Genomic DNA, 14,360 nt, shown 5'->3' on the forward strand with positions numbered 1-14,360 from the left:
GCTTTTAATATTATTCATATACTCAATGACAGGGGTGTCATATTTATTGTAGTTCGGGGGCCACATGGAGAAAAATCTACTCCCAAGTGGGCCGGACTGGTAAAATCACGGCACGATAACTGAAAAGTAAAGACAACTTCAGTTTGTTTTCTTGGTTTAAAAATAGAACAAGCACATTCTGAAAATGTACAAATCATAATGTTGTTGTTTGGGGTTTTTTACACGTACATGTTGCGGTTGATAGTATTCTATCTTTATTTGTCGTTATTTATACTTTCTGAAAAAATGATGTGAAAGTTCATCAGTCAACTCATTGGTGTTGATTTTCAATCTATCAAGATAAAAAAAATAATATCTAAATAAAATTACAGGATGTTATGTATTTTGCTAATTTTCCTGGACTGGCGGAAAAACATCATGTGATTTTTTTTATTTTTTTTTACATAAGTAGCATCAGCTACAAATATATAAAGAATTGCTATTGCAACATCCAGCAGACACATTTAGAACACCAGTTTCTTTCATTCACAAATTTTGGCTCATTTTTATACTTGCCAAACTCATCCCACGGGCTGGACAAAACTTCTTCGAAAATCTCCCGGAGCAATCATTCTCCCGAATTTCTCACAATTTCCACCCGGACAACAATATTGGGGGCGTGCCTTAAAGGCACTGCCTTTAGCATCCTGAAAAGGAGACTATTATAGATGTCTCCATTATCCATAGGCTTATCTATAACCCATAAAGTAGGCAGGCACAGAGCTATTTCTCAGCATGTGTTTATTCCAGCCAGCACGTTAATACACTGACACACAACATCCGGAATCCCATCATGCATTGCTTCAAAACTACGGCAAGTAGTAATGTCCAAAAACATAGAGACAAAGCAGAAGAACGAAGAAGAGACATGGCGACGACGGGTAAGAAGAAGTACGCTTGTAAGTTCCAAAATGATTGGAAAAATTAATTTCACTTCATCCAGGACAGCTCGAAGGGGAAGTGGTATGCTGCCTGCGACTTTTGTAGATCAGACTTCTCCATTGAACACGGTGGCCGAACGGATATACTCAGTCATGAATGGATTATATATATATGTGTGTGTGTGTGTGTATATATATATATATATATATATATATATATATATATATATATATATATATATATATATATATATATACCGTATTTGTAGCTGAGATAGGCGCCAGCGCCCCCCGCGACCCCGAAAGGGAATAAGCGGTAGAAATGGATGGATGGGATGGATGGATATATATATATATATATATATATATATATATATATATATATATATATATATATATATGTGTGTATATATATATATATATATATATATATATACACATATGTAATGGGTTATTGAGGGGGGGGTTCGAATATGCCATTGCATGTGGCTGTGCAGGCCAATGCGTGACCCGCATGGTTAGCCACATGTGGGGCAGATGTAGTCCACGTTTGAGAGGGGGCCCCTGCAGCGCGCTGATGCCGCTGTATACGTTGTCGTTTTCTCCTCTCAGCGGTCTGCTCCTGGAGATGAGCAATGCCGGCGTGACTGCAGTTGCGCAAGGTGTGGCGACCAGCAGCCAAGACTTCCAGTGCGGAAGGCTGGATAGCACAGCGCTTCAGGAGGGTTTTTATGTGGTCCTTGTAGCGTTTCCGCTGACCCCCAGGAGACCTACAGCCTTCCTGGAGTTGGCCGTAGAGGATCTGTCGGGGGAGTCTCTGGGTGGGCATGCGGATTACATGCCCCACCCAGCGCAGATGTCTTTGCGCAAGGAACACTTGAATGCTGGGTGTTTGGGTCCGGTCAAAAATATCCACATGAGGGACCCTGTCCTCCCAGGTCAGACCCAGAATCCGTCGCAGGCAGCGGATGTGGTATCTCTCCAGGATTCTGACGTGCCTTTGGTAAGGGGTCCAGGCTTCCGAGCCATATAGCAGTGTGGAGAGACAAACTGCCCTATAAACAGCTGCTTTGGTGGAAACTGTCAGGTTTCTGTTCAGGAAGACCCTGGTTTTGAGCCTACCGAAGGCAGCAGACGCTAACCCAACACGGACCTGGATGTCATTATCGATGTTACAGGTGGGGGACATACATACATACACACACAAACTTTTATATATATATATATATATATATATATATATATATATATATATATACACACATTTATATATACACACACATATATATATATATATATATTAACGGTGTGGGAAACATCCATTCAAATTTGAATCGCCATTCTCACGTTGTGCGATTCAGAATCAATTCTCTCTTTTTTTTAAATTGATTTTTAATTGTTTTATTTATTTTTTTCTAATCAATCCAACAAAACAATACACAATAATAGGATAAAAAGGAAATCCAATTCCAAAACCAGACCTGACCCAGCAACACTCAGAAATGCAATAAACAGAGCAATTAAGGAGACACAAACACGACACAGAACAAACCAAAAGTAGTGAAACAAAAATTAATATTATCAAAAACAGTATCAATATTAGTTATAATTTTAACATAGCAGTGATTAAAAATCCCTCATTGACATTATCATTAGACATTTATAAAAATAAAAAGAACAATAAATAGTGTCACAGTGGCTTACACTTGCATCGCATCTCATAAGCTTGACAACACACTGTGTCCAATGTTTTCACAAAGATAAAATAAGTCATATTTTTGGTTCGTTTAATAGTTAAAACAAATTTACATTATTGCAATCAGTTGATAAAACATTGTCCTTTACAATTATAAAAGCTTTTAAAAAAAAATCTACTACTCTACTAGCATGTCAGCAGACTGGGGTAGATCCTGCTGAAATCCTATGTATCGAATGAATACAGAATTGTTTTGAATCGGAAAAATATCGTTTTTGAATCAAGAATCGCCTTGAATCGAAAAAATCGATTTATAATCTAAAAAAATCGATATTGAATCGAATCGTGGGACACCCAAAGATTCGCAGCCCTAATATATATATATATATATATCCAACAAATACTTGGAAATATATACACCCCCCACTATTTTGTAATTGTGGTCCAATACGGCTCTTTCAACATTTAGGGTTGGCGACCCCTGCATTATCTGTCACAGGGTCAAAAGGGCATCTTTGATTACATGGAACAATGCTTTATAAAAATATTGATTTTACTTTTTATTATACAATACTAACCATACAGTAGATGTATTATTGTACTTATTCTATTTTGAATATCAATTTGATTCTGCATGTAGTACATAGCGACATAAATTACACAACAACAAAACATTCAGAGCTTGATGTCAAAGCGGCCTTCTTCATCCATTTATTCCTTTTTAAAAAAACACATGAATGTGCATTGAGCAAAAAATTGAGGATAATCAAATATTTTGTAGTGCAAGTTAATTATTTCTTTCGCCCGATTGTAGTTGAGATAGGCACCAGCACCCCCTGCAACGCCAAAGTGAATAAGTGGTAGAAAATGGATGGATGGAAGTTAATTATATGGGGGAAATAGATCCTTGCAAATAAATTAGTTATAATTAGGGCAACGATGGGTTGAATAATAATTATATTTTTAAGTTGTAATTGCTGTCCAGCAGTAGGACAATTTAGTGTCAAGTATTTCTGATGTAATTAACTTTCGTTGATAAGGATTAGTAACTATCAAACAATAAAAGCGCTGGGAAATAGAAATTAATTCTTGGGGTTTGAAAATTATTTTATCATGCAACAAATATTATGCTGGTAAGGAAATAAAAATAAATACATATGCAGTGGACAAATCACTAAAACCTATGTTTTATTACATACAACACACAACATATTCAGACACTTCTGTTATCAGCAGCTCAGGCTCAGTACTTTATGAAACAGGAATTACACAAGGGCTCCTCCTAGTGTTGTCAAAGAATAATTCCCTTTTAAGACACTGTGGTAAAACACAAATAGTATGCATACACCCAGCTACTACTACAGCCCTATAAAGTCATAAAATGCACTGTTTTGCGGAAGACCAACTCATAAAAAATCCACATTTTGGAATAATATTAAAATTATTAATATAATTTATCGAGGGGGTGGGGCTGTGTCTCAACTGGTGCATTTACATACTTGGACTTTTGAGTGGATAAGTACTGTACATTCCCAATGAGAAGTACAGCAAAAAGCACTGCACTATCAGTGCCCGAATGATGCACTTAAAAACAGTCTATACACCCTCAAAAGTCGCCATCTTAGCTACCTAGCAGAAGGGGAGGGACCAACTCCAGTGGAAGTAAATATAGCAATTATTATTCCTGTAAGTGTGTAATAAGTGTAATGGACTGAAGACAGCACGACACTGTCAAAATGTGCACACTCAAGAACTAAGTATACTGTACAAGGTATACTAATTGAAGTTGTCCAATTGAGACAGAGCCCAGGAGTGGTGAAGTTAGCTCATTCTAGAACGTTGCCTAAGGCCGCACACCTGTTGTACTCCTCCAGTCTCCTCAGAGTTTGTGTCCTCCAGTGAACTCACAAAATCTATCTCCTCATATTCCTGCTCTTCCTCACCATCTTTTTCCTCTTGATCAGTGTCTTCTACTTCCTCTGCCTCATCATCTCCTTTTTCTTCCACCACATCGCCTTTCAGTCCTCCTTGTTGAGCCTCACCTTCTGCTAAAACTCCTTGTTGAGGTGTTGGACAGCCTCCAACAGCTGTGTCCACTGCTGTGGACATCTGCGTGTCCACACTGGAAACATCAGTGGCCGAGGTGTCGCTGGCACCCAGCGTTTCAATCAGGTTGTCCAGATTTTGCTCAAAGCAGGGCTCTGAAAGGTAAGTAATATTTCAATGTACAGGTTAAGTACCAATATTGTATTTTAAAACGTTAATTTAGTTCATCATTAATAAATTGAAAAAAAAAACGACATTCAATAATGATACAAACATATAAATAAAATAATGAAAAAAACTTGTAAATATATATAAAAATATGTTGGTCCTCAAACACACATTTGTATTTTTATATCATTTATACTGCCATTTGGGGATATAAAATTACTTATTAAATAGACCATATCATATTATAATACATTATAATAATAATATTGATATAAGTGGAAATAATTGGAAACTAAATTAACTAAAAAATGCAAATACGTATACTAAACTGCCTTATACTAGGCCTGGGCAATAATTTTGGCTACCCAGTGTTGATGGCAAACCTATGTTTCCTATACTTGTCTTCTTTCCAGCTTGTTGGGAAAGTGATGTAAAACTTGACAAATCTCACGGGTGGAGCAGCACCATGGTGCACAACAGGGCATTTTTACACATTGAAAAACTAACAAAGAAGCACCGCAAACACATTGGATCCTCTTAAAGTTGGTCGTAGTCATGGCGCCCTGTAGTCATGTGAGTGGCTTTTGACCAATCATGGAGGAGATCGCCCTGCGATGAGGTGGCGACTTATCCAGGTTGTACACCACCTTCCGTCCAATTGTAGCTGAGATAGCCACCAGCGCCCACCGCATCCCCAAAAAGCGAATAAGCAGAAGAAAATTGATGGATGGATGAGGAGATCGCCTGAAACCGAGTTGGCCATACTCTCCCCTTAACAGGACCTCTACAGCACCCGTTGTCTCAAGAGGGCACGCAGCATTTTGAGAGACAGGCCACATCCAGGAAGCCAGATATATTTTAGTTGCTGCCCTCAGGCAAAAGATTCAGGTTACTGAAACATGGACTAATAGACTGAGGGACAGTTTTTTATAGCAGGGCCATGATCCTGTTAAATAAAAACATGTGCAATGACTGGGACAGTGCAATGTCGGACAAGTGCGATCAGCAACCAAGTGCAATTAATAAATGTTTTGTGTAATAACCAGTGCAACAATCTGCTGGCAATGCAAATGTTGTGTAGTGTATAGGATTCCAGTTTTTATATTTTTCTCGTGCATTTTTTTCTATATATTTTTATACTTTATATTAGTTTTAAATTAATATGATTCACTTGTTCTGCACTCAGGAGAGAAACTGCGCCCACATTTCATTGAACTGGTGTATTGTGTTAGCTTGCACAAGGACAATAAAGATTCTTAACTTAACATCAGAAACATGTCACATGGGCCTACAAATCAGCAGTGACCTGCAGGGTGAACATAACAAATGTGAATAGAAACCACAACTGCTTTGCATCTTGTGTGCCCTTTAGATCGCCGACTACATCAACGAGTCAAATCACACGCAAATCTTTCTTTCTGTTTTCAGGCAAGGTGTCACACAGCTTCGGAAAAATTGCTGTGGGACTATTCCCAACGTCTGCTCACCGTTTAATGGCGGACAGTCCATTCCTCTCTTTTTCATCAAGCGGCGGATGGTCTGCAGTTGGGACATGATCTCGTTCTTTTGCTCCTGGGCCACATTCTTTGCACTGAAAGACAACGGCCATGTATTTATCAAATACAACACCTGTACTGAAGTCAATTATTGCAGCCTCATTTACTTGTATCAACATCATATCTGCGTATGTGCATGTTTGTGCCCCCCATGCCTCCTCAAAGAAGTCCAACTCGTGTCAACACGGGATTGTGTCAGTGCACAAACATGGATGACAAGTCACTCACCAGTTGGTGAGCGGGTCCAACTGGGTGAGAATGGAATTGAGCATTCGCTCTGTTTGGGCAAGCCTTTGTTCCAGTTCATTCAACTGGTTTTCTGCAGGAAAGTAAACAGACATTCATTTACTCCAAGCAAACAAATGTGTGATTGAAACAAGTATTGAAATAGAAATCCAAGTGCATGCAAAACACACCTGCTTCTACAGACTTTTTGGCCCCTTTTGCAAATTTGTCCTTTTGTGCCTGGTCATCTGAAGACTTGATCTGCAATTAAAAATATTTCAACATGTTTCGCATGCACTTTTCTGTCTTTTTAGATTACCTTCAGAAACTTGTAAGCCGCAAAAACTCCGACCCCTATGGCGTAGAGCGGCATGAGCGTGAACACATAGCCCTTGTTGTTGTTGTTGGATTTGTACTTGTTACTCTTCATCTCCTGCTCCATCAGCTTCTTCATCTGTAGGACGCTTTCAGGAGACTGATGGGAACTTGGGGCGCTTACGCTGGCAGCTGGACCCCTCAGACCAGGACCACCTGCCACAAACATGGCACATATCAGAACACAGAAGATGTACTGATAAAGGATTGACCGGTTGTCGGCCGGGCCGATTATCGGCCCAGATTTTTGGCATTTGACGTATATCGATATTGGCCTTCTTTTATCAGTATCGCCTGATTTTATTTATTCATTTATTTTAACAAGTATAGTAGAAATACATCAGCATATACAATATTTACACATATGACACCAGTATTAGTATTAAAACATTTAAAAAAGTGTGATAAAGTAAATTAGTAGTAATAACCAGTACTCCTGTGCGGCATAGCTCGGTTGGTAGAGTGGCCGTGCCAGCAACTTGAGGGTTGCCGGTTCGATTCCCGCTTCCGCCATCCTAGTTACTGCCATTGTGTCCTTGGACCAGACACTTTACCCACCCGCTCCCAGTGCCACCCACACTGGTTTAAATGTAACTTAGATATTGGGTTTCACTATGTAAAGCGCTTTGAGTCACTAGAGAAAAGCGTTATATAAATATAATTCACTTCACTTCCCACTTCCTTTGCATTTCCAAGTTTTGCTGGAAATTCCAGTTTTTGTCCTTCTTTCCAGGCATTCCTTCCCTCTTTCTTCAACTTGTTTTGTGTGTTTTCGCTACTGCGACGATCACTCGACACGTCTCCATTTGCAGCACTAGCAAAGATTTTATGCTCCGTGATTCAAGCAAATTATAACCCAACATGAAAATGGCAGAAAAGATATAGCTGCCAATAATCCACTCTCTATGTAAATTGACAAAAATGAGACTTATACAGTTCCCTCCGGATACTCCGGCTTCCTCCCACTTCCAAAGACATGCACCTGGGGATAGGTTGATTGGCAACACTAAATTGGCCCTAGTGTGTGAATGTGAGTGTGAATGTTGTCTATCTATGTTGGCCCTGCGATGAGGTGGCAACTTGTCTAGGGTGTACCCCACCTTCCGTCGGATTGTAGCTGAGATAGGCACCAGCGCCCCCCGCGACCCCAAAGGGAATAAGCGGTAGAAAATGGATGGATGGATGGATGGAGACTTATACAGTCAGAAAAAAGAGCAGGCAGCAGCACATTTCTGTAATATTGTGGAAGAAATTGTCAGCCAGCTTGAAAAAATGTCTCACCTATAAGCTACATGAATGATCTGAGAATTATTTGTATAAAAAAATTTTTGCAATAGTTTAGAAATGATATTTTTCCACATCAATCATACCATTTAGAAAAAAATGATGTAAATTGTGTTACAAATTAAGAAAAGGAAGAGATCATATGTGTTAGTAATCACAATGAAGTGGAAAAGGGCTAAGATTAAATGAGCTTTGCTTTTTCCTACTCCTTTTCGGACATGTTGTAAAGAGTAATGGAAATATGTAAAATATTTGATGTATCATATTGAAAATATACACATATTGGAAATAAACTTCAATGTACCAACCATCTAGTATTTCAGAGTTGCTCATGAAGAAACTTTACAATGTAATAAATCCATTAACTGCTATAACATCGATTAGCTTGCAAGTTATTGTGATGTAAAAAAAAAAATCATATTTGTATTTATTTTCAGGTCATTTCCTATATTTACAAACACAGATATTGATGCTACTCTTAGACACGTGTGATAAAGATGTGGTAATCCCCTAATGTAATGCTAAATCAGTGGTCCCCAAACTACGGTCCGCGTAGTTTAAAGAAAATTTATTTTATTTTATTTTTTATTTTATTTTAAATCTGTCCTTTCCAATCCATTTTCTACCGCTTTTTGCCTTATACTCTCAGACTCTCCTAGCCGCTCAGGCAAATCATATTGTTTAAAAATGCATTTTCCAATCGATGACATCATACATATATACATATATATACATATATATATATATATATATATATATATATATATATATATATATATATATATATATATATATATATATATATATATATATATATATATTAGGGCTGCGAATCTTTGGGTGTCCCACGATTCGATTCAATATCCAAAAACGATATTTTTCTGATTCAAAACGATTCTCTATTCATTCAATACATAGGATTTCAGCAGGATCTACCCCAGTCTGCTGACATGCTAGCAGAGTAGTAGATTTAAAAAAAAAAAAAGCTTTTATAATTGTAAAGGACAATGTATTATCAACTGATTGCAATAATGACAATTTGATTTAACTATTAAACGAATCAAAAATATGACTTATTTTATCTTTGTGAAAACATTGGACACAGTGTGTTGTCAAGCTTATGAGATGCGATGCAAGTGTAAGCCACCGTGACACTATTGTTCTTTTTTTTTTTTTTTATGAATGTCTAATGATAATGTCAATGAGGGATTTTTAATCACTGCTATGCTGAAATTATAACTATTATTGATACTGTGGTTGATAATATTCATTTTTGTTTTACTACTTTTGGTTTGTTCTGTGTCGTGTTTGTTTCTCCTCTCAATTGCTCTGTTTATTGCAGTTCTGAGTATTGCTGGGTCAGGTTTGGGTTTGGAATTGGATTGCATTGTTATGGTATTGCTGTGTAGTGATTTGTTGGATTGATTAAATTTTTTTTTTTCGATTTTTAAAAAATGAGAATCGATTCTGAATCGCACAACGTATTCGATTCGTATTCAAATCGATTTTTTCCCACACCCCTAATATATATATATATATATATATGTATAAATTATTTTAACCCAATGCGGCCCCCGGGTCAAAAAGTTTGGGGACCCCTGTGCTAAATGAACTATAACATTAGCACCGCATAAAACATTGTCGCTACTGGTTTGACGCTTCCTCATAAATAATGTTAAAAAAAAACTACTTGTTTACTGACGTATACTATTCATGTTTAAATTACTTTTACTGCAAATGAATATCGTCTCCAAATAACGGTTATAGGCCTCCTTGACTACTAATAATCAGTATCGGCCCAGAAAAAAAATACTGACTGGTGCACGTTAGTATTTACACTTAACCTTTATGGTAAAACGCAGTATTATTTGTGTTTCAAGGCTAAATCAACACCTGTCGGCTGCAGCCAAGTTGAAGTTAATCAACAAATTGACTACGGAATGATTACTACACCCATCATTAATGCTAAATAATGTTAGAATGTCCGCCCTGAGATCGGTAGGTTGTGAGTTCAAACCCCGGCCGAGTCGTACCAAAGACGATAAAAATGGGACCCATTACTTCCCCGCTTGGCACTCAGCATCAAGGGTTGGAATTGGGGGTTAAATCACCAAAAATTATTCCCGGACGCGGCCAACGCTGCTGCCCAGTACTCCCCTCACCTCCCAGGGGGTGATCAAAGGTGATGGGTCTAATGCAGAGAATAATTTCGTCACACCTAATGTGTGTGTGTGACAATCATTGGTACTTTAACTTAAATGTATTAGACACACTAGAGATGGGCGGTTTGCGGTCTCATCCGCGGAGTTCGCGGATAAACCGCGGGTCGGGCGGGTGACATGACAAAAAATAGATTTTAATTAGATTCGGGCGGGTGGCGGTTGAACCATTCGGAAATATTTATACATGGTTCTGGGATCGGTGTCCTTTACCATTCATAGAGCCATTTAGGACCCGTGTCACAAAGCGAAGAAGACAATAGGAAACGCAAACATTCTCTAGAATGATTGCCGGCAGTCACCCAGTTAATAAGTATTAGGGCGTGCTATGAAGCCATTGGCTTTGTCACCTTCTACAATATGTGCGATCTGCTTGCCAGTCCAGCATGTTGCGTGTGGCTTCCGTAGACACACGCACACGACTGCAAGGCATACTGAGTGACACAGAGTACACTAATGGTTGTGATATAAAAAAAATGTAACACTCTTAGTAATATGCGCCATGCTGTGAAGCCACACCAAACAAGAATGACAAACACATTTCGGGAGAACATCCTCACAGTAACACAACATAAACGCAACACAACAAATACCCAGAATCCTTTGCATCCATGATTATTCCTGACTATTTTATACACCCCGCTAGCAGCAAACCCCGCCCAACCGTGCGTCGGTAAGGTGGGCGGGGTTGGAGGCGCAGGGGTGTAAAATATATTCAGGAATTGTCACGGATGCAAAGGATTCTGGGTATTTGTTGTGTTGTGTTTATGTTGTGTTACTGGGAGGACGTTCTCCCGAAATGTGTTTGTCATTCTTGTTTGGTGTGGCTTCACAGCGTGGCGCATATTAGTAAGAGTGTTAAAATTGTTTATATCACAACCATCAGTGTACTCTGTATCACCCAGTATGCCTTTCAATCTTGTACGTGTGATTGCGAAGGCCGCATTCAACATGTTGCTGGACTAACAATCGGTTTGTACATGTTGTTGAAGATGTCAAAAGCAATGGCTTCACAGCACACCTTTATTCTTGTCATCAGGATGAACACTATTGGATGTTCGCAAGAACGTCAGCGGCTCCCATTGTCTTCTTTACTCTGTGAAACAGGTTTAAATTGCTTTTTGAGTGGTAAAGGTGGCCGACCTCTGATGTATTTCAGCGGGCGGGTGGCGGGCGGGTGGTTGCGGCTCTGATTAAATGTTGGTTCGGGTGAACGGCGGGTGGATGACAACTTTGGTGATGCGGTTGCGGATGATATAATTGCCTATCCGCGCATCTCTAAGACACGCATATGAAGCGCCACAACAAATGCACCGTATCTGTGAAGCTGAAAGGATGTTATCTCTTTGGCACTATGAGTCACTCTGTATTATCACAAACTTTACTAAATATATTATATACATAGATTAGTTAAGCATTCTAAACATGATATATACATATAGAGGTTGATTTAAGGGGTCACGCGCCACAATCAATATAGGTCGATAGGTTAAAATGCGACTTTAAGGTTTTGCTACTTATGTATAAAATACTAAACGGTCCAAGTCCATTCTATCTTGCTGATTGTATTGTACCATATGTCCATGCAAGAAATCTACTTATTAGTGATTCCCAGAGTCCAAAAAAAGTCTGTGGGCTATCGAGCATTTTCTATTCGGGCTCCAGTATTCTGGAATGCCCTTTGGGTAACAGTTAGAGATACTACCTCAGTAGAAGCATTTAAGGCCCATCTTAAAAACTCATTTGTATACTCTAGCCTTTAAAATGACCCCCCCCCTTTCAGACCAGTTGATCTGCCATCTTTTTTCTGCTCTGCGTGGAGAGGGGGGGTACATATTAGGTGACCAGAGATGTGTTGCTAGCTGTTCAAAGTCGGGACCCGGGGTGGACCACTCATCTGTGCATCAGTTGATGACGTCTCTACGCTACTGAGTTGTCTCTATTCAAGATGATCCTCTGCTGGCCCCACTATGGACTGGACTCTCACACTATTAAGTAGATTCACTCCACATCCATTGCACGGTCGCCCAAGGACGGGGGGGTCCCCACATCTGCGGTCTTCTCAAAGGTTTTTCATTGTATCCCATTGGGTTAAGTTTTTTCTTGCCGTGATGTGGGATCTGAAACGAGGATGTCGTTGTGGCTTGTGCAGCCCTTTGAGACACTCATGATTAAGGGTTGTATAAATAAAGTTTGATTGATTGATGACTGATTGGTCGTTAGGCAATATATTAGGCTTCTTAAGCACAGCTGTTCCTACTTAGAGAAACAAATAAACACCTTCATCCATCCATCCATTTTTTTTACCGCTTATTCCCTTTGGGGTTGCGGGGGGCGCTGGTGCCTATCTCAGCTACAATCGGGCGGAAGGCGGGATACACCCTGGTCAAGTCGCCACCACATCACAGGGCCAACAAAGATAGACAGACAACATTCACACTCACTAAATAAACTCAATATAACACCTGTACAACGAAATACACATAAAAATGTACACGCATTAAAAATACGTCACCTTTTCTGACGTATCGGGAGTCGCGCCCGGTTTCCTTCACATCATTACCTCCGCCAATGCTGAACATCTTGGGGAAAACCACAAACGTCAACATCACCGCCGTAAACGCCAAGGCGACTTGCTGAGATGTTGATAAGACCATAGCTCGCCTCAAACTCACGGAGGTTCCAACAAAATCAAAAAGGTAGGCTGCCAAAACAACCGGAATACATGGAAAGTAACAAGAGACGACCCAAATGTGTCGAACTCCAACCAGCTTGTTTAGCCCAAATGGAGGGACAAGGGGTCGGAAATGGATGGATGGATGAGCCGTGCAAGGCTAGGCGAGCAAAGCAACAATATAACTTCCGCCGAGGGAATTTTCAGACTGAAAGATTAAACTGAACGTGTGGTTGGCACAATAGCACCTGCACGAGACAACGTGAAGTGGAAATATTGTATTTTAACTAACTACACGATACATAAAAAAACAATGAAAATAAAATGTATGACGGATGTGTATAGCACCAACAAGGGTTTTATTTTGAAAGCCTCCTAACCAGTTTCCTGCGTCAGTGCATGCTGCCTTTAGGGTAAACCTGAAAATGGGACTTTTAGGAATTTAGTACATAACAATATTGCAGTTCAAACGTCTTTATCCAACGTTCATTTATATCTACCTTAAATACAAACAAACAGTAAACATGGTACTTTTACGCAATGAAATCGGTGACTATATGAACAATTTGAGGTCACAAAAACATCTAATCAATCATTATATTAGGTAGAGCAATTAATCTTACAACAACTCAGGATTCGATAATATTCTTGGGTCGACGGTTTGCGATTAAACACCATTCTTGATTCAAATATATACACACATTATATACATTATACACTTATATAGTATAATATATATATACACACATATATACATGTATGTATATATGTGTGTGTATATACATATACATATACATATATATACATTTATATATACATATATGTATACACATATAATAATAATAATAATAATAATGATAATAATAAGGGATTAGATTTAATATCGCGCTTTTCTATCATTAGGTACTTAAAGCGCTCACAGAGAAGTGGGAACCCATCATTCATTCACACCTATGTGTATATATGTGTATATACACTATACACATATATATAGACATATATTTACATACATATACATATATATATATATATATATATATATAAATGTATATATACATATATATATAAATATATGTATAGACTGTGTGTGTAAATAAATATATATATATATATATATATATATATATATATATATATATATATATATATATATATATATAATAGTTGCCAACCCTCCCAATTTTTCCGGGAGACTCC

The 14,360-nt window shown here is 38.6% G+C and overlaps 1 protein-coding gene and 1 long non-coding RNA gene across 3 annotated transcripts; one reads left to right on the forward strand and one right to left on the reverse strand.

Annotated features, from left to right (window-relative positions):
- Positions 1-882: 882 nt before the first annotated feature.
- LOC133560559 (uncharacterized) lies at positions 883-6,897 on the forward strand. The gene is made up of 2 exons (XR_009808485.1): positions 883-938; positions 6,259-6,897. It is a non-coding gene; the product is annotated as an uncharacterized LOC133560559 (long non-coding RNA).
- ccdc107 (coiled-coil domain containing 107) lies at positions 3,775-13,437 on the reverse strand. Of its 2 annotated transcripts, none has more exons than XM_061913202.1 (6): positions 13,053-13,437; positions 6,931-7,142; positions 6,803-6,872; positions 6,615-6,705; positions 6,318-6,421; positions 3,775-4,817 (listed from the first exon to the last, which is right to left on the reverse strand). In XM_061913202.1, the coding sequence occupies exons 1-6, from the start codon at positions 13,144-13,146 to the stop codon at positions 4,438-4,440; spliced, it is 951 nt and encodes a 316-aa protein (XP_061769186.1). In that variant the 5' UTR covers positions 13,147-13,437; the 3' UTR covers positions 3,775-4,437. The 2 variants fall into 2 exon arrangements, with proteins under 2 accessions (XP_061769186.1, XP_061769185.1); XM_061913201.1 differs by having other exon boundaries at positions 13,005-13,411.
- Between the last annotated feature and the right edge of the window lie 923 nt (positions 13,438-14,360).

The sequence above is a fragment of the Nerophis ophidion genome, linkage group LG10, assembly GCF_033978795.1.
Source record: "Nerophis ophidion isolate RoL-2023_Sa linkage group LG10, RoL_Noph_v1.0, whole genome shotgun sequence".
In the NCBI taxonomy this organism is placed as follows: domain Eukaryota; kingdom Metazoa; phylum Chordata; class Actinopteri; order Syngnathiformes; family Syngnathidae; genus Nerophis; species Nerophis ophidion.